We start from the raw sequence: 19,124 nt of genomic DNA, 5'->3' as shown, positions 1-19,124 counted from the left end.
GCCGATTGGCCGCCCAGCCTGCCTATCCGAGCGGCGGCGGGGGCGGGAGCAACACCTCACCGCCGCCTCCCATTGGGCCGCCGCTTCGTCCCGCCTCCCTTTTCCGGGCGCCGATTGGCGGCGCCGCCGCGCGAGGCGGGAGGGGGGAGGTGGTTGGCCAGGGTGGGGAGCGGGAGCGGGACCGGCGGCGGCGGCGGGGCCGGGACCGACACCGAGCGGCGGCGGCGAGCGGGTAGCGGCGGGCGGCGGCGCGGAGCGGCGGGCGGAGGGGCCGGCGGCGGCGGCGGCGGCGCGGGGGGTGCGCGCCGGGCCGGGCCGAGGGGCGGGCGGCGCTGAGGGGACGGCGAGGCCGCGCGGGGGGGCGGGTCACGAGGCGCGGGGGGGTCTTAAAGGGCCCGGGGCGGGAGCGCGGGGGGCGGTGGCACATGGACCCGATCGGCAGCGCCGGGAGCCCCAGCGCCCGCAGAACGGGCAGCGCCGGGGCCTGGCGGCTCCTCCCGGGCAGCGGGAGCCGCCCCGCGGCGGGCTGGGGGCGGCCCGGGAAGGTCGGGCCGCGGCCGCGGCGGGAGGGGCGAGCCCGGGGCTTCCCCGGCCGGGGTTGTTTTGGTGCCCGTGGAAAAGCCCCTGACGGGTTTTTGTAGAGCCGCTGGAAACTGGGCTAAGGAGTGAAAGGGAGTCGGAGGCGGATTCCTTCAGAGAGAGGGGAAGTTGACGCACCGGCCTAAGAATAGCTCAGGGAGGGGAAGTATGGACAGTATTGTCACCCAAGGTAACCACGTGTGTCTCTGTGCCTGCCCGGCTTGTCCCAGGAAAATCGGCCTTTCAGGCAACGCTCGCTCGGCTTTTCGGGTCCCCCACGCGTGGGGAAGGCGCCGTGGGGCGGGTGGCGGCTCCCAGGGTGGTGCCTCGCCCGCGCGTTATCGCCTTTGCTCTCCGGTTGTGTTTCAGCTGCTGATGAAACTCCAGCCAGAAGCGGGGGAGTCGTCGGACCTTCCCATGATCAGGACCTTTGACTCGTAAAAGGCTCCTCCGAGAAGCCGGGCAGAGCAGAGGAGGAAGGAGCCGCCGGTGGTCGGGGGGTCAGACCCCGTCCTGCAGCGTGAGGAGTCGGGGGGGCCAGAGCAACCTGCTGTATGTGGAGTTTTCGGACAGTGAGTCACATGGATTTTTACGTAGCCGCGTGGTTTGTGTTCCAAAACAGTTCTGAAGAAGAGGAAAGGGCAGGAGGGGGCGGAGGCTGTGTCGTCTGGGGAGGGTTTGTTGCTTCTCGAGTTTTAAATCTTGACTTACACTCTGCTGGCTGACCAGTGGGTTCCAGATATTGAAAAGGAAAGCAAAGCCCTCCTGAACCCGAAGTCCTGAGCATTCTTTAGACTTTTATCCTGTTGTTTAGCGATAACCTGAACTCTGAAGTCATTGCTTTATTATGTTTGTTTGAAAGTGGGGCAGAGGAAAGACAAACCCAACCAACCTGTTGTGTGGAGAATTCATCTGACGCCGTTTTTTTGTTTGGGTTTTTTTCTGTTTAATCCTCAAACCCTCCACCCGTTTTCTTTTCTTCTCTGCCAGAAATGCTTTCTCTGAAGAAGTACTTCACTGAAGGCCTCATCCAGTTCACCATTCTCCTCAGCTTGATCGGCGTTCGCGTGGACGTGGACACCTACCTGAACTCACAGCTCCCCCCTCTCCGGGAGATCATTCTTGGCCAGAGCTCTGCTTACACCCAGACCCAGTTTCACAACCTGCGCAACACCTTGGACGGCTATGGCATCCACCCAAAAAGCGTAGACCTGGACTATTACTTCACCGCCCGCAGGCTGCTCAACCAGGTGAGGGCCCTGACAGGTTTCAGGTCCCCAGCACCGAGGTCAACGCGTGGCTGGTGCACAGAGACCCCGAGGGCTCCGTCCCCGGCAGCCAGCCCAGCGCCGGCATCGCCCTCGAGAACGGCGGCGGATTGCAGGATGGGAGCAGCCCCGACAGCGGCGTGAGGGAGAGCGGGGACGAGCAAGGCTTTGGGGAAGAACTGGAAGATTTGGGAGCGGTGGCTGCGCCGGTGAACGGGGATCTGACCAAGGAGGTAGGCAGGAGATTCTTTTGCCTGTGGCGGGGGGGAAAGGGAGCGCTTACCCTCCGGGATCCGTCCGGGGGAGTGGGACTCTGCACGTTTAGCGCTTGGGCTTGGGAACGGTCTAATGCTAAATGATGGTTCGGTTAGAGGCTCCAGGGCTATGTGTGGGGTGGTTTTTCCTTTTTGTTTGCTTTATTATTGGTCTGAAAGTCATAGCGAGAAGAGGGGGAGGGGGTTGGGGTCAGCCTTTCAACCTGTGCGTGTAATTCGGTGTTGTGAAACCAGTAAGAGGAGGCTGGGAAACAGCCGGGCGTTGGGTAACAGGCTCGTCTGCGGGGCCAAGCGGGCGGTTGGTTCCTGGGCTCTGGAGCGGCTCCAGCAGAGATGTTTATTGCCGGGTTTTCATCGCAGGCAGGCGGGGAGAGGTGAACTGGAAAGCAGCTTGATTTTCCCTGCACATGCACAACCTTTTGGGCGGCTGTGATGGCAATGCAGGGCCCCGGGAGCCGCCGCTCTTGTTCCTTTTTGGCACCGCTCTCTTTGTCACGACACGTTCGGCGTCTCCCCGGCCACGCCGGGGGGGACGTTAGTGCCGATGCGCAACGTCGGCTCCTTCCAGCGTCACTCTCGCGTCTCGTAAATTGTTTTTCGGGTGAGCCGCTGAGGCGTCTGGGCACGGAAAGAGCCGAATTCGGCCGCTGCCACCCCTGTCCCCGCAGCGAGGGGCGGGCAGCTGTCGCGGATGCCTGAGGCTTTTGTCATGTGGAACGGGCCGAGGGGAGCGGCGTGAACGCGTGCACGCCCGGGAGACAAAGGTGACGGTGGTTCCGGGCCCGGTGTTGGTGCCCGAGCAGCGGGACGGTGCCTCGGCCGTGCCCGCGGGGATGTGGTACCTCTGAAAGAGCCAAAACCCCACTTGGGTTCTGCAACGGTGCCCTTGGAGGTGTCGGTGAGGGGAGTTTTGCTCTGAGCGTCACGGAACATGAGGAAAACGTTGTCAAATTTGGCTTTTTGGCTGATAATTGCGAGGGGTCGCTCCCCATCTTGGGAACGGCGAGGATTTGGTGAAATGCCTCATACAAGGTCACGTCCAGCCCCTGGAGACTTTGCTGCCCGTCCCTGAGTCTGGTGGTATCAGCGGAGGGTGTGGGGCCTGGGAGCCTTTCCAGCCTGGGACAGAGCAGATTTTGGTGTGAAACGCTGCAGATTTGGGTGGCCAGAGGCCACTAATGCTGTTTTTCAGAGGCCTCTTTATTTCTGCTTCAAACACAGTCCTGCTGGAGATGCTGTCGCTGCAAACCCGCCCAGCTGGGCTGGACGTGCAGGGGGTGAAACCCCCGGGTGGGAAACGCTCCCCCCGCGCTGGGGGATCTGGGGCTGCGCCGTCCCCGATCCCGGCTCTCCAGGTGTCCGTGCGCTTCCGCACGTCCCTATTTCCCATCTTTCCCCCCCAAAAGCCCTGCTTTGGACAGGAGGGGCGGGTGTTATTGCGCCCACGAGGTGCGATGTTCAGTAGGGGGCACAGCGCCAGGAATCCCCGTCTGCCCGTGTCACACGTCACCTTGTCACCGCTGTCACACACATCTCCCTTCCACCCCCACCCCGGGGCCGCCACGACCCCTCTTGCTGCTGCTGTGACGCTTCAAAGCACCCAGTTTGCTTTCAAAGCGTTACCCCAGGGGGGTGGGTTTATCTTTTTGGGGGGGTTTCTTGTATTTTTGGCTGTATCCATGCTGGGAACGCCGCAGGAGCCGCAGCTCCCGCCGCAGCCGCCTCTGGAAGCACCTGCAGGCTCCGTCCCCCCCGCCCCGTTCGTTAGCGGACGGGGATAATTTGCAGACAGCTTTAGGGTCGGGCTTTGCCTCTTTTTTTCCCACTTCTGGGAGTTAAAATCTTGCACTCCCGGCGCGACCTTGCTGGGGGAATACGGCTGTTATTAATAATTTTAGGAGCCGGAGCTCGCCCTGGGGCGCAGGGGGTGCAGCCGCCACCTTGGGGACCATCCAAAATGAGGAATTATTCTATATTTTTCCAGTTCTTTTGCTCATTATCCGAAGGACGAGGCTCGGGCTGGGCCCCGGACGCTGCTCTGCAGCATTGGGGGTGGGGAGGGCGGGCGGCTCCACCGCCCGGTGCCGTTTCCACAACACGAGGATAAAAATACGCGGTCGCCAGACATGTGATGAGCTGCCGGTGCTCAGTCTTGGCCCGGGGCGCCGCACCGGGGCCGGGGGGGGATCCCCTTACACTTGGCCTCGCTGCTTCAGCTTCCCGGGAGAACCGTGCCCGGTGCGGGAGGGTGGGTTTGCGAGTGAGGAGCAAGCGGGGGCTGCATGGGGAGGCGGGGGGAGCGGCCGCTGCGGGGCGGGGGTCCCGGGGGACGGAGCCAAGGTCACCCCGGCCTTGCGTTCCCCGGGGGCTCAGCCGGGCCCGGACGGGCCCCCCCGGTGCAGGGCGAGGCCGGGGGGGGGGGGGGGGGGGGCGGCTCCGCTGCGCCAGGGCGGGGAGCGGCCCGGTGGGCGCCGCGCGGCCGCTCCTCCGCTTCCCATTGGCCGAGGCCGTGGCTCCCGCCGGCGCGGATTGGTCGGGGCGGCGGGCTGGCGGTGGCGCGGATTGGCCGCGGCCGCCGCCCGGGTGAGGGGCGGGGCTCGGCGGCCCGGCGGCGGAGGGGGCGTGGCCCCGCGGCGCCGCCGCATCCCGGCGGGGGGGGCGGGGCTTGGCGGCCGCCGCAGCCAAGGTAACGGGGGGAGGGGCGGGCGGGGCCGCCGCAGCCCGGCCCGGGCAGGGCGGCGGGAGCCGAGCCCAGCCGAGCCCGGCCCAGCCTAGCCCGGCCCAGCCGAGCGGGGGGCGCCGCAGCCGCTGCACCGGGGGAGGCGGCTCCTGCCGCCGCAGCGGGGCCGCGGGGCACCTGTGGCCGGTGGGGCGGAGCGCGGCTCCCCCAGCCGCCCCGGCCGACGATGCGTGCGCGGCGCCGCGCCCCGGCCAGCCCGCCCCCCCCGCTGCCCCGGGGACCATGATCGGTGCGCGCCGCGGCCCGGGCGGCAGCTGGGGCCATGAGAAAGGTACCGGGGGCAGCCGGGCGGGGGCCGGCGGCGCGGGGGGCGGCGGGGGTGCCGGGGGAGGGGGGGCTGCGGGGAGCCCGGGCGCCGGCGGCGGCTCAAGTTGCATCAGGTGGGTGGAAATGCGGGGATTTTCCTGCCCGCGCACCCCACCCCTTATGCAAATGGCCGGGATGGCACCACGGGCTGATGCAAAAGGCGGCCCCGGCGCAGCCCCCGCCGCGACACGGGCCCGGGCGGCCCCAGCCGCCTCTCCCGGCGGCGGGCGGGCGGGCGGCCATGGGCGGCGGGGAGGGGACAACCGGCCGCAGCCGCCATGCAGCACCCGCAGAGCCGGGGACCCCCCCGGGCGGAGCGGCCGGGAGCCCCGCGGGTGCGGGTCGGGCTTGGGGGGGCCCTTGGGAGGGGCCGGGGGGTGGGGACCCCGGGCCCGGGGCTGAAGGAAAATCCGGTGTGTCTTTCAGGACATCGATTTGATTGACATCCTGTGGAGACAGGATATTGATCTCGGCGCTGGGCGAGAGATTTTTGACTACAGCCACCGGCAGAAGGAGAGCGAAGTGGACAAAGAGCTGAGCGATGGGAGGGAGCGCGGGGACGGCTGGAGGAGTGGAGGGAACCAGATCCTGGACAGGAACCTGCTAGTGGATGGAGAGACCGGGGAGAGTTTCCCTGCGCAGGTAACGGCCCCGGGGTCTGCGGCGCGGGGGGGGCCGCGAGCGGCGTCACGTGTGGCTTTCACCGGGGACCCGCAGGAGGAGGGTTTGCCCGGCTGGACGAGGGGGTTTGACGCTGGGAAGGCGCCGGTTGCCCGCGGGCAGCGGGAACGGCCGTGTCACCGTCACCGTGGCGCTGGGACGGGGGGCGGCCGCTCCTCGGTGCGCTTTGGGGTGCCAGGCAGGGTCCCCTCGCTTCCCCGCGGCGCCCGGGGGCTGCTCTGACGGAGCCTGCGAGGGACTGGGTGGGGCCTCTGGCTCTTTTTGGCTGCGCTGTGACGAAGCCCTTGCTGCAAGGAGCTGGTTTCTCGTCGCCGCCTCCCTCATCCCGCGGCTACGGCTGCTCGTGTTTTCCGGCAGGCGCCCGGCGCGGAGGATCAGACAGCCCTGTCGCTGGAGGAGTGCCTTAGGCTGCTGGAGGCCACCTTCCCGTTCGGGGACAACCCGGAGGTGAGCGGATGGGGCGACGGCTGCTGTGTCTCGTACCCCTAACCCAGACTGCAGAACCGGCAGTAAATTGGGTTAACCTGCTTAAGGAGGCTCCGGGCGTCGTGCCTGCGAAACCGGCGGTGTGTGTGTGTGCGGGGGGGTGGTCACAATTAATTAAAGACTTCTGGCTTAGCTTCTAATTAGTTCACAGTGAACTGTGGAGGAATAACTGCGCCCAGTTTGCTTTGAACAAAGGCGGAGGGGGGCGGAGGGGCAGCGGGGTGGCCGCACTGACTCCCCTCCCGCCGGCAGTTCCCGCCCGCGGACGTGTCCCCCCTGAGCGAGGCCGTGCCCGGTGACAGCGGCTCCGCGGGCGCCCCCGGCGCCCTCCTGCCGCCCCTCCTCGCCGACACCGAGTCGCCCTTCGACCTGGAGCAGCAGTGGCAGGACCTCATGTCCATCATGGAGATGCAGGTGAGCTCCGGGGGGCGTGGGGACGGCGTTTGCCCCTCCAAGGCAGATTTTGGTTTGGGGGTTGTGCCGAACGCTCGGTTCACGGATGGTTGTGGTGGTTCGAGGCTGGTGGTTTTGTCCCAGCCTGCAGATGCTGTTGGGCCACCCGAGAGCGGCTTCCGCAGGATCTGGAAGCATCGTCCTGGCTCTTCTTCTTCTGCAGGGCTGGAGCGCGGCTCCCTGACCCAGCTGTTTCTCGTCTCTTCCAGGCGATGGAAGTGAACAACACGACCGCCGAAACCCTGTACAACGGCACGAGCGGAGACCTGCTGGCTTCCAACTACAGCCTGGCCCCTGGCACCCCCATCAACCAGAACGTCAGCCTGCATCAGGCCTCGCTGGGGGGCTGCTCGCAGGATTTCCCCCTCTTCGGCGCCGAGATCGAGAGCCCGTCCATGGCCGGCAGCTCGGCCCTGCTCCAGCTGGTGCCGGACAACTCCACCGGCCTCAACGCCACCTTCGGCGCCACCAACCTGAGCGGGATCTTCTTCCCGCCGCAGCTGAACGGCACCGGCAACGAGACGGGCGGCCCCGAGCTGCCTGACCCGCTGGGCGGGCTGCTGGACGAGGCCATGCTGGACGAGATCAGCCTGATGGACCTGGCCATCGAGGAGGGGTTCAACCCCGTGCAGGCCTCGCAGCTCGAGGAGGAGTTTGACTCCGACTCGGGGCTCTCGCTGGATTCCGGCCACAGTCCCGCTTCGCTGAGCAGCTCGGAAGCCTCGTCCTCATCGTCCTCGTCCTCCTCGTCTTCTTCCTCCTCCTCGTTTTCCGAGGAAGGAGCTGTCGGCTACAGCTCGGACTCGGAAAACGTGGACTTCGAAGAGGCGGAAGGGGCGGTTGGCTACCAGCCAGAGTACAGCAAGTTCTGCCGCATGAGCTTCCAGGAGCCCTCGCAGCTGCAGTACCTGCCCTACCTGGAGCACGTCGGCCACAACCACACGTACAACATGGCCCCGGGGGACCCCGAGGAGCCCAAACCCCCCAGCGCCGGCAAGAAGAGCGGCAAGGAGAAACCGTCCGAGTTCCTGGACAAGCAGATGAGCCGGGACGAGCACCGCGCCAGGGCCATGAAGATCCCGTTCACCAACGACAAGATCATCAACCTGCCCGTGGAGGAGTTCAACGAGCTCCTGTCCAAGTACCAGCTCAGCGAGGCCCAGCTCAGCCTGATCCGCGACATCCGCCGGCGCGGCAAGAACAAGATGGCAGCGCAGAACTGCCGCAAGAGGAAGCTGGACACCATCCTCAACCTGGAACGCGACGTCGAGGACTTGCAGCGCGACAAGTCCAAACTGCTCAGGGAGAAGGTGGAGTTTCTCAAATCCATCCGCCAGATGAAGCAAAAGGTGCAGAATCTTTACCAAGAAGTGTTCGGGCGCCTGCGGGACGAGAACGGGCGGCCCTACTCCCCCAGCCAGTACGCGCTGCAGTACGCCAGCGACGGCAGCGTCATCTTGATACCCCGCGCCGTGGCCGAGCAGCAGTCGCGGCGGCAGGAACGCAAACAGAAGGACCGGAGGAAGTGAGGGGACGCGCGGCCGGAGGAGCGGGACACCCGCGCGAGGGAGAACTGCGGAAGGGCTGAGCCTGGAAGTACTTTGGAGGAACTTTCATGCCTTCTTACCCGATATATCTTCTCAAAACCACAAACAATACCACAAACCGAGGCGAACTGCTGCCGGTCGGGGCCGGGAGAGCTGCGGCTTCCCCGGGGCGGGGGTCGGAGAGCGGCCCCCGCGCAGCCCGGACCGTGGGCGCAGGACAGGGAGCTGCCACCGCGCGGGGACACGGGCACAGCTGGAAAAACTACTGTTAGGAACTGGCTTTCAGTAAGAAAAGAGGTTTAAGCAAACGAACTTCAAGTTATAGGAGAGACGTTTTTCTGAACTTCCAAAGTTCTGTGATTTCAGGTAGTTGTTTTATTTTTTTCTCTTTATTTTTTTTTTCCCTCCCCCCTTTTCTTTTCGTTCTCCCTGAAACCGGTTTTGACATCGGTGTGTGTGTGATTCGACCCGACTTAATTCCAGATTAACCACCATCCTTCCCTAGATCAGACCGGTGCACGCGTGGAAACACAAGTGGGTGTGAATTCCATTAACCCTTTCCAGTCTGGGGAGGGGGGGATCAGTCCCTGTCCCAGCGAGAGCTTTAGGAGTTTGGGAGGGAAGGTTCTGGAGCTGGGGGGGGTTAACGGAGCCGGTGCCACACGTGTCCCCGCCGCTCGGAGGACGTCACTGCCACCGACCCCGCTCCGCAAACAGCACAAGGGAGCGGGGGCACGCGGAGCAGCGAGCTGGTAGCATTCCTGGTTCTGAACCGCGCTTGGATTTTTCAGGTTTAGGTTATTTTTGTTTAGGGCTTCAGCCCCGTTTTTTCCCTGTAGGGTCTTAGCGTGCTTGTGTTGAGTACAAGGGAGAAGCCCAAACCCTCAGAGCTGCTAAATGTTCTCTTTGCCATAAAGATTCCGTGTAACCATGTGATCACATTATAGGATTCTCTTCTGTCCCCAGGTGTTGGTCTGATTGATTCCTTTGTTTTCCGGAGGGGGGTGGGGGTAGTGCCTTGATCACTGTCGGTCCCCGTCAGGGCGACCATCCTAGAGCTGTATGTACAATATAGCACAGCTGGGAGCCAACCGACTTTACCAGCAACTCAAAAGGCTTAAAAAGAGATAAAATTAAAGAAAAAAAAAGGCTTTTCCAAGCCCGTCCTGTGCACGTGACGTGGGGTGAGGCCGGAGGGAGCATGTGGGGTGGGAACTCAAGGGAAGGAAACTGGAACGCAGGAGGGAGCTGCCCAGAGGGGCCGTGCGGGATCCGGGGGGATCAGTGGGGTCCCTGTGGCCCCAACAGCGCGAGACAAACTCACCGAGACCCCCTTGGGACCCCCGGACTCAGATCCAGCGGCTTTACTGACGCGCGAGACGAAGCACAAGTGGTGACGTGGGTGTGGGGAGGTTGGAAGGGAGCCCTGCGTGGATGTTTTAAATTATTATTTTTTTTTCCTCTTAGAAACCTTATTTTAATGATCTGTGACCTGTCAGGGAAAGAAGAGAGATTGTGTGAGCACAGGACAAAAATAAAACGGCTTATTCACTGTACGAGCATTTGTTTCGTGGATTTATTTTATTTTAGTTAAAGATTAAGCGCGTCGGGGAAACGAAACGGCCTCTGGTGAGTCCTTCTCCACCACCGTAGCTCCTGGTTTTCTTCTGCGGAGCTTGGAGCAGGGTGGGTTTGTATCCAGCGATGGAGTCGCTGTGGTCCCGGCCTCGGAGGGAGGAAAACGAGAAGCTCCTGGGTTGTAGGAAACGCTCAAAGGCTCAAACGCTCAGCGCCGGCTCAGCCGCCCTTTTTGGTTTTAATATCCTTATTTCACAACAGTATCATCTTCTTAAAGAACGCCGAGGAAAAAAGTGTGGTTCTGCTTAAAGTTGCAGCTGCGTGAAGCGAGTCCTGGGTCCCTCGGCCAAAGCTGCCGCTGTTCAAAGGCCAGGGCTGGGCCGGGCTCAGTGTGGGGCTGGGCCAGGCTCAGTGTGGGGCTGGGCTGGGCTGACACCCCCCCAGCACCGCCGGCCTCTCCTCCCCTCCCCACGGGTTTTGGCTGCAGTTTTGGTGACGGATCCAAGTTCTTTCCATCACCAGTGGATTCACACCGGGCGCTGCAGACCCGGCTCCACCCCGGCTTAGCAGCCCCATTCCCCAGGCTGGGCTCAGCAAAACTCGGCTCAAGGGCAGGCTCTGACTTTGCCAGGCCTGAGCTGCTGCCAAACAGCTCCAAACTGGGCCAGGCGGGACCCGAGCGCTGCAGAAGGTGCCACAGGCAGCCTGGTGAACAAACCAGGGCTGGAGAACGGCTCCTGGGAGCGGATGCGGCAGCCGGAGCCGCGGCCGGTGCTGCGCAGCTGTGCCTAGAAGCGGCGCTTTGGGATCCTTTGCTGCAGCTCGGCGCTGGATCATCTCTCTATATTTTGTAGCTATAGGTGCCTTTCTCTACAGCTTTTTCCCCCGGTTTCTTGCGCGGTGAGCCATCCCGCTCACATGATGCCACCACCAGTGACAACCTGTCCCAGACCCGGCGCCGGAACCCTCGGAGCCACAGTCACACACTGGGATGGAGCAATGAGTGTCCCCCAGATCCCGCTACCACCGCTGGCCTCCGAGCCCCCGGGAACCGCAGCTCCCAATGGTCCAGTAGGTGGATGCTCCCCCTTCCACCTCCAGTGATTAATAGGGTTTGGCTGCTGCTGGGGCAGGGCAGACCCCATCACCCCTGAACAGCCCCAAAACCTCCCTGCTTGTGGCTGTCCCCAAGGCCACCCACACCAAGCCGCGCGTGAGGTCATCTCCGTCCTCAGCCCATCACCAGAGCTTCAACAACCCACCGGGAAACGCAAACTGACCAAGTCCGTCCGACGTCCAGAGAACTGAAGTAAAAGCCACTTACCCACCCGGGTGCCGGATCGGTGGGACACACGCGCTCCCGGCTCCGGCAGCATCCAAGTCCCAAATCGCAACGGGTCCAGGGGCGAGACTGGACCGGGACCTCCAGCCACTGACCTGTAGGACACTTCTCTCCTCCGGATGGAATTCGGCACAAACCAGAACCCTCCGGCGGCCGCTCCGGAGCCCCCGGCGCGGCGGGAAGCGGCCGAACTCCTCCGGCCCCGCTCTGCGTCCCGCGTCTCGCGCACAACGGGCTGAGGAAGGAGCAAGGTGGGGAAGAAAAAGATCAGCATTATAAATCTAAAATTTTATTGAGACAAAAAACTGACAGAGCTTGGTGTGAAGTTAAAATCCAAACACGTACTTTACATTTAAACAACGTTTTCACAGAAACCTAAACACATGCTTTAAAAAAAAAAAAAAAACAAACAAAAAGGTTTGTACAATGCAAGTCTAGATACATACCACCCTACACGGAGCTGCCGGGAGTCTGGTGCGCTCAAGACTCCAGACATTAAATAGTTCAGTATTTGTAATAAATCTGATTAAAAAAAACAAAGCTTCAGAAGGTTCAGGGTGACACATGCGGCTCCAGCACCACGTCTGGGCCCCCGCAAACAAACCGCTCGTCGTGGGAGAACACGGAGTTGAGTTTTGTGCTGCTGCTGATTTCCTCCCACGACCAAAGGGTTCCCAGCGCTGCTGGTCGGACACTCGGATTAAGGTGAGAAAAGGAACAAGTGGTCACGGGTCTGACCTTCTCCCCCCCCCCCCCCCCCAATTTTGAGAAATAGCACCTTGTCACGGACAGAAGGTAAAAGACGATTAAAGGGTCCCCGTGGCTCCCCCCGTACAATGCGATGTCAGGATCCGGCAATCACAAAGCTGCATTTTCACAAGTCACCCCCCACCCACCCCCAAAAGTGCCCGTGGGCTATGGAGGCGCGTGGCTCTGGCGTGGGGACAGTCACCGCCCCAGCCGCGTGTCAGTGTCCCTGTCCCCATCAATACTGGGCTCTTTTTATTTTCCCTTCCTATTTTTTTTTCCTCCTATTTTTCTTTTCTGAATTCAGGTTCTAAAAAAAGATCTGGAAATGATCCGGAACGTGGTCACCAGACCTCATCGCCCTCCCTCCTCAATTAAACAAGAGACCGATACCCCCACATCCCACCCCCCCCAAACTGATACACTAGGAAATAGCAAAAGAAAACAAAATCGAACAAAACAAACCCAACAACAACAAAAAAAAAACAACCCCAAAACAACCCCCCCAAAACTACACACATGCTACGCTGTGAAAATGCAGAGTTACCACTATGGGGAAGAGGCTGCGGTTGCTGAGATGGCCCTTAAAGAACAAGCAGCATCCACCCGCACCCCCCAGCGAGTCCTTCATGAAGGGGCTTTGCTGCCTCCCCCGCCAGCTGCAAATCCACAGTCGAAACAAACACCCCAATTTCCACCCCCCCAACAACCCCCCTCCCGCCCCCCCCCAGCCGAGCTGGGCTGCTTGGGATCGTCCCCGGCGCGGGGCTGCAGAAGCAGCAGAGCAGCCGCGGGCGCAGACGCCAAAGGGGTCTCTCCAAAGGGCATCGTCCCCGCCGGCCGCTCCGCACCCCGCGCAGCCGCCTCTCGCGCCCACAGTTCCACCTCCACGCCGAGGCCGGTCAGAGCGGGCGCGGGGGGGTTAGTTCTTGTCCTCTTTCTTGTCATCGTCCTCCGAGGGGTAGGAATGCCATGTCAACCGCTCCTCGTAGAAGGAGATCACCACCTGCGGGCACTTGATGTTGGCCTCCTTGGCAGGGACCAGGTCGGCTTCGTCAGAGTTCTTCCTGCGGGCAGAGCGGGGTGCGAGTTAGGGGTGCGGGGGGACGCGGAGAAACGGAGACCAGAGAAAACAGAAGAATCAGTGGGTAAATAGCATCCCTGAGCTGCCTGGGGGATGCAAACAGCCCCTTCCCGAGGGGCTCTGGAGCAGGAGCAGCAGTGGGTGAGCGCAGGAGAAACTGAGGCGTGAGTTCAGCTCTGGGGTGTTGGGGACAGGGAGAGAATCACCAAATGTTTGGGGTTGGAGGGACCTCTGGAGATCACCCGGCCCAGCCCCTGCTCGAGCTGGGTCACCAGAGCAGGATCCACGCAGGTTTGGAACGTCCCCAGAGAAGGAGACTTGGAAATCAAAGCTGCTGCAAAAGCAAATGGCTCGACATCCGAACGCCACACGATCCCAAGGGCCCTGCCTGCTGGTTTCGCACCCACGTTCACCCCGGCGCGGAGCAAGAGAAGAAGCGGCAGCCGCGAAGCCAGACTCACCACTTCATCAGGAACATCAGCTCCCCGCTGGAATCCGTGGCGCCGATGATTCGCTCCGGCTCAAACCCTCGGGCGAAACCTCGCGGTTTCTCCAACTGAGAATGGACAGATTGCCAGTTTTAGGATGACAGGACGGTCCTGTCTGCGGTCACCGGGACACACCGGTGGCTGTTCAGAAAGGTTCCGTGTGTCTGATGTTTGGACTAAGGTGATAAAGGCCAGCGGGGCGCTGAGAAGCACCCCCAGGTGCCATATCCCAGGGCACGAGGCAGCTCCGGCAGCGGGCAGAGCACCCTGCGGTGCTGCAGGTGCAGGACCCCATTTCCACAGCCCTGCTGCTCAAACTCTGGTGCTGGTCAAGGCTCAGCAGCACCCGGGCTGCAAATCAGACTGTGGGGCTTTTCAGCAGCCTCGCTCCCCAAGCAGAACACTCTGCTCCGCCTCCACCCCCTTTTCCAAGGCAGCTCCTGAATCCTCTTTCCCCTCCGTGCGGTTCTTCAGGAGACCCTGGTGCTCTCTACCCTTGTGGTTCAAGAACTGGCCTTTCTGTTTAGGTCTGGTTCTGGACTTGCTGAGAGGCCCAGCTTAGACCCAGCTCTGGGTCTACGGCTTTTCACCAGCCGGGTTCTCACTGAAGCGCGATCATTCCCCCCAGCGTGGGAGAACAGCCTGACCGAGGTTTTGGAGCTCCCGACACCGCGGCACACGCAGAGGTGGGGAGGCCAGTGCAGAACCCCCCGCAACTCACCTCCTCCTTCTTCTTCTTTGGTTTGCTCTCCTCCCCCTTGTCCTCCGTGTCTGACTCCGCTTTGCGCTTGCTCCCCTCGGACTTCTCGCTCTCGTGCGCGGTTTTCTGGGACTGCAGGAACTCAGCGATGAGGTCTGGGCAGTCCAGGTTCTCCTCCGGCTCCCAGGTGTTGTCTTCGCTGCAAGCAAAGGTGACAGCGGAGTTTTACACACACGTTACACACACGGGGGGGTTTTGCTACAGCTTTCCCTGCTGAGAAACACCCTGAACAGTGGGTGAGGCCATGGGGGAGAAGCAGCAGTTTGGATGTGTGACCTCCCCCTGGAAAAGGGGCCCTGGTCCAGGCGGCGATGCCAGAGGGCAGGGTGGTTTATCTCCCTTCTCAGGACACAAATAGAATTCATTTTCTCCAGCTGTTTGTCTCACACCAGGTTAAAGGGGGGGAAGCCCCCCCAGGGCACTGCGCAGTGGCTCGGGGAGGCTGAGCCACCCACCTGGAGGGTCTTTGGGAGCCAAAAGCAGCCGAGATGCTCGTGTTGGAGCCCCCAGTACCCACTTACTCTGAGAAGCCTTTCCACTTCAGCAGATACTCCACTTTGCCCTTCACCACTCGTCGATCCAGGACCTTCTCCACCACATACTCCTCCTCCTCTTCCTCTAAGACCTCTTCCACTTTCTTCTTGTTCTGTTTTTTTCCCATTGTGCTGGCCAGTTTTTCAGCTTATGGGCGACGCTGCTAAAAAAGGAGAGAGAACCAGAGGTTTGTGTCAAGGTCGGGTTTGCCTCTGCCAGGCAGCGAACACGCTGGACGCGCAGGAAAACGCTGTTTTGGAGAAAACAGGTACGTGCAGAGCAGGGAATGCATGAAGAGATGGGCCAGGATGGGCCAGGGAGACAGCGCACCGCTAATATTAAGGAGAAGTTAATAAATAGTTAATCTAAGGTAAATATAAGTCACAGTCCTTGATAGCGCGCTCCCCACATTCACATGGACGCACACTCAGGGATGATTATCTGTTCAAAGAGCCAAAAAGCCCTGCGCACCCCCAGCGCTCACTGGGCAGTGGGAGAAGTGACGCAGGATTTGGGGAACGCCCTGGCCCGACACAGCCAGGGGTACCGGCCCTAAACCCGCGGCACGGCGGGGACGGGGTGGCCCTTGGGGACGGGGTGGCCCTTGGGGACGGGGTGGCCCTCAGCACAGCTCCGCTCCCCGGTCCCGCCGGGGAGGCTGCAGAGGGGAGCGGCGCTGCCAACACACGGAACGGAACACTTCAGAGAGCCAAAAACCACAGAGAGGCCCCACACCCCCGCCAAAACCCCGCTCGGAGCAGGGAAAGCTCTGCAGCCGGGCAGATCCGGGATTGTTCCTGAGGTTCAAGAAAAATACAGATCCCTCCAGTCCCCAAACTCAGCTCCAAACACGCCTGCACCGCCAGCCCAGCGCCCGGAACAGGATGCGCTGGTTTAGTCCAACCAAAGAGGTTCCAAATCTCCTGTTTCTTATCTCCGAGAAGCAGCTGCACCATCACAGAGCCAGAGGCAGAGCTGGCAACCTGGTCTGCCTAAAACCAGCCCTGTACCCTCGCCTGCCTAAAACCAGCCCTGTACCCCCGCCAGTCTCCGGAGAAGGGGCCGGAGCCGAGCACAACATGGCAGAGGAGATGCTCAAGAAGGTGCTGTCACCACCTCAAATAACCAGCACATAAACTCCGGGATGGGCTGGGGGTGAGATCTGGGGTGCCCCTCGCTTTGCGGAGGTTTCTGGTCAGCAGCAGCCACATGGTTTGAGTTGAGAGCACTGTGGTCATGGCCTGGAGACAGGGTTGTTTTTGAGGCACCCAGAGGTGCTCAGCTGGGTCACGGGGCTGCTCGAGCTGCTTCATAAGGATCAAAGAGCCCAAGGGCTGAGTCTGGCTGGGCCGGGCTCAGAGGGGAACAGCTAAAACCAGAGTTGGGCTGCGGGACGGGGCTGTGGGGATGAAAGGGAGAGAAGGAGCCGAGGGACACGGCGCAGCGGAGCCCTCGGTTCATTGTGCTGGTGGAGGAGACAAAACCCTGAGCCAGGAGCTCTTTGGGGAAGGGGCTGCCAAGGGGGGGACATCCAGCAGCGCCAAGGGGAGGCAGCCACACCCCCGGCAGCCCCACCCACAACAGCCACACCCCCGGCAGCCCCACCCACAACAGCCCTGCCCCCAGGAGCCCCACCCACAACAGCCACACCCCAACAGCCACACCCCAACAGCCACACCCCAACAGCCACACCCCAACAGCCACACCCACAACAGCCCTACCCACAACAGCCACACCCCAACAGCCACACCCACAACAGCCCTGCCCCCAGGAGTCCCACCCACAACAGCCACACCCACAACAGTCCTGCCCCCAGGAGCCCGACCCACAACAGCCACACCTCAACAGCCCCACCTACAACAGCCCCACCCACAACTGGCCCTGCCCAAAACAGCCACACCCCGGCAGCCCCGCCCACAACAGCCACACCCCTGGCAACCCCACCCCCATTTGCCCCGCCTACAAGAGCCCCACCCAGAGGCACTAACACTGCAGCACCCACCACCCCCTGCCCCCTCTGGGTGCCGAGATCTCTGCTGAAAGCTGAACCCCTTTGTGGAGGGGAAAGCAGAACAGAGACCGACAGAACAACTCCTGGTGTGCGGCAGAGAGCAGGAGCCAGGACACACTGACAGCGCTTGGAAAGAATCCCGACTCCGGTGAAAGGCCAGGAGACAGAACCCAGCACGAAGACGCGGACAAAACCCCAAGGTCTTGGGGCAGGAGCCGGCGCTGGCCGCACGTTGTGCTGCGGATCAGAGCGAAGCCGGTGCCGAGAGATCCGGGGAACAGCACCCCGGGGTGAAACCGCTACCGGAGAAATGAAAATACACCCAGCCTGGCCGGGACACTTGGGAGGAGAAAGTTTAACAATTAAAGGAAGAACAGCCTAAGAAAAATAAAAAAGTGGAGACCCAGAGGTTTAATCTGAGCCCAGACCAGCTCCATTAGCAGCATCTTAAAGGATTAACAGTTCAGCTCAGCTTTAATGAGTTTTTAAACTTAAAACATTTCCTCCTCCTGCCTTTCCCAGACTTGGCTGGGATCACCCGTCTCTTCAAAGACGCCAAGTTTACCCGACACGTGCCAGGGACAGGCAGCAGGCACCGCTCTTTTGAAGTGGGAACAAGCACGGTAAGGCTTCCACTCTCCAGAAACTGCAGAAAACATCTCTGCAAAGCTGGAGTGAAAACTCAAGCCCTTGAATGGAAACCAAACTAAAGAAAAGCCACAACCTTCAAGCCCCGGCCACATCATTTCCAGTTAAAATTCACAATCGGCGAGCGAAGGCACCTCTGGGTTTATGAGAAACGCACACGCAGCAGGAGGAACGTCACCCCCCAGCACAGAAAGAGAACCAGGAGTAAGAAATCCCGTCCTGCAGACAGGAATTTGGAGTTTATTATGTGAAAGCGGACGCAACTTCTGATCTCCTCCAGATCAGATAAACACCGGTGGAGTCAGAGCGGGGATTTATGTTCTTCTCCCTTTTGTATAAAGACGGGAAAACATTGCCCCGAGTGCTGCAGGACGCCTGGAATGGCCCCGCAGCATCTCCCCTGCAGCCCTCACCGCTGGGGACACCGGGACTGCCTTGGGGACACGTCCCCGGTGCCCTGTGCCCAGAAGCCGTTTGCCAGCGCTCACAGACCCTTTTTCGCCTTATTTCTGAGTGGGGGCGGCGCAGCCACATCTGTTTCTCATCGTTTTCATCACCAGGACCTCGAGCGCTAATAGGAAACCAGACCCTGGTCGCAAACCTGGTGGGGACGGGTGGCTGCAACGACCCATCACGGGCACTTTCCGCTCACGTGCGCAAGGGATACTTATTTATTTTTACATTAATAAAAATATTTCAAAGATAGAACCTGGAATTGTTCAGCCAGAGATCCCTTTTATGCTTCGATCTCTGGGTTTATAGGGACAACACAGGCGCTTGCTGCCTCCAAAGGGATCAGCCCCTGTGCCCCGCCGGGGTGTCCCCAGGGGAGCCCCCCCCGCCCTCCAGCCCGCGGAGCCGCTTCCCGCTCATTCTCCCCGCCAAAACTCGTCACTCGTCCCCTCTCCGCTCGCGGATGCTCCTCCCCCCGGGGGCTCCACCAGCGCCTTTTTAAACCATCCAAATGCCGCCCCCCCAGCGGGGTCCCCGCTCTGGCCGCTCCCCCCGCTCTCCCCTCACGCCCCAGCCCCCCCAGCCCCCTCTTCCCCCTCTGCCCAAGGCCCCCCAGCCCGCCCCGACCTCAGCCCTCCCGACCCCCAGGGGCCGCGGGGCCCAGATTTGTCCGCAGCTTCACCCCCCCCGCCCCGCGGCCCCTTTGGGGGGCCCGGTCCTGCCAGCACATCCCCCCCAATGCCGCTTTTCCCAGCGCCCCCCCCGCAACACGCCCCCCACCCCAAACACCCATAACACCCCCACTAACCCCCCTACCCCATCCCACCCCATCCCATCCCCCCGCCCGCGGCCTCACCGCCCTCAGCGCCACCTCCCGCAGCGACCCCCCCCAGTCCCGCCCAGCGCCGCCCCCCGCCGCCCCCGCTCACCTTGCACAGCCCCGCCAACGGTTCCCGAGGGGAAGGGGCCTGCGGGGTCGGGTGCCGCCCGGGCCTGGCCGCGCTCCGTCCGCCTCCCTCGAACAAAAGAGCCCGGCCAGCCCCGCTGCCCGCCGCCCGCTCCGCGCATGCGCCGCGCGCCGCGGGGCACGCTGGGGCTCGTAGTCCTCCCGCCGCGGGGCACGCTGGGAGTTGTAGTCCTCCGC

At 62.0% G+C, this 19,124-nt stretch overlaps 2 protein-coding genes across 3 annotated transcripts; one reads left to right on the top strand and one right to left on the bottom strand.

Annotated features, from left to right (window-relative positions):
• The first annotated feature begins 268 nt into the window (after positions 1–268).
• Positions 269–9,907, top strand: NFE2L1 (NFE2 like bZIP transcription factor 1). The gene is given in 8 exon segments (XM_080359681.1): positions 269–298; positions 642–1,151; positions 1,570–1,836; positions 1,839–2,080; positions 5,595–5,810; positions 6,207–6,296; positions 6,588–6,749; positions 6,998–9,907. Coding segments are annotated over 6 exon segments (2,295 nt in total). The 5' UTR covers positions 269–298; positions 642–1,151; positions 1,570–1,571; the 3' UTR covers positions 8,318–9,907.
• Positions 9,908–12,730: 2,823 nt separating this feature from the next.
• CBX1 (chromobox 1) lies at positions 12,731–19,045 on the bottom strand. 2 transcript variants are annotated; one of them, XM_080360003.1, is made up of 5 exons: positions 18,910–19,045; positions 14,856–15,028; positions 14,296–14,473; positions 13,548–13,642; positions 12,731–13,069 (listed from the first exon to the last, which is right to left on the bottom strand). In XM_080360003.1, exons 2-5 carry the CDS (start codon positions 14,993–14,995, stop codon positions 12,925–12,927), a joined length of 558 nt encoding a protein of 185 aa, XP_080216129.1. In that variant the 5' UTR covers positions 14,996–15,028; positions 18,910–19,045; the 3' UTR covers positions 12,731–12,924. The 2 variants fall into 2 exon arrangements, with proteins under 2 accessions (XP_080216129.1, XP_080216128.1); XM_080360002.1 differs by having other exon boundaries at positions 14,856–15,031; positions 18,910–19,031.
• Positions 19,046–19,124: the final 79 nt, after the last annotated feature.

Source organism: Nesoenas mayeri, assembly GCF_963082525.1.
Source record: "Nesoenas mayeri genome assembly, chromosome: 26".
Lineage (NCBI taxonomy): Eukaryota > Metazoa > Chordata > Aves > Columbiformes > Columbidae > Nesoenas > Nesoenas mayeri.
The sequence above is the reverse complement of the archived record's forward strand: the minus strand, read 5'-3'. Positions and strand labels throughout refer to the sequence as shown.

Bases quoted from the DNA above. Each gene is read 5' to 3' on its own strand.
- CBX1 (XM_080360003.1), bottom strand. From the start codon at position 14,995: ATGGGAAAAAAACAGAACAAGAAGAAAGTGGAAGAGGTCTTAGAGGAA. The intron at 14,474-14,855 runs GTAAGTGGGTAC...CTTTGCTTGCAG, and splicing joins AAGTGGAAAGGCTTCTCAGA to CGAAGACAACACCTGGGAGC. The intron at 13,070-13,547 runs GTGAGTCTGGCT...CTCTGCCCGCAG, and splicing joins CTGATGTTCCTGATGAAGTG to GAAGAACTCTGACGAAGCCG.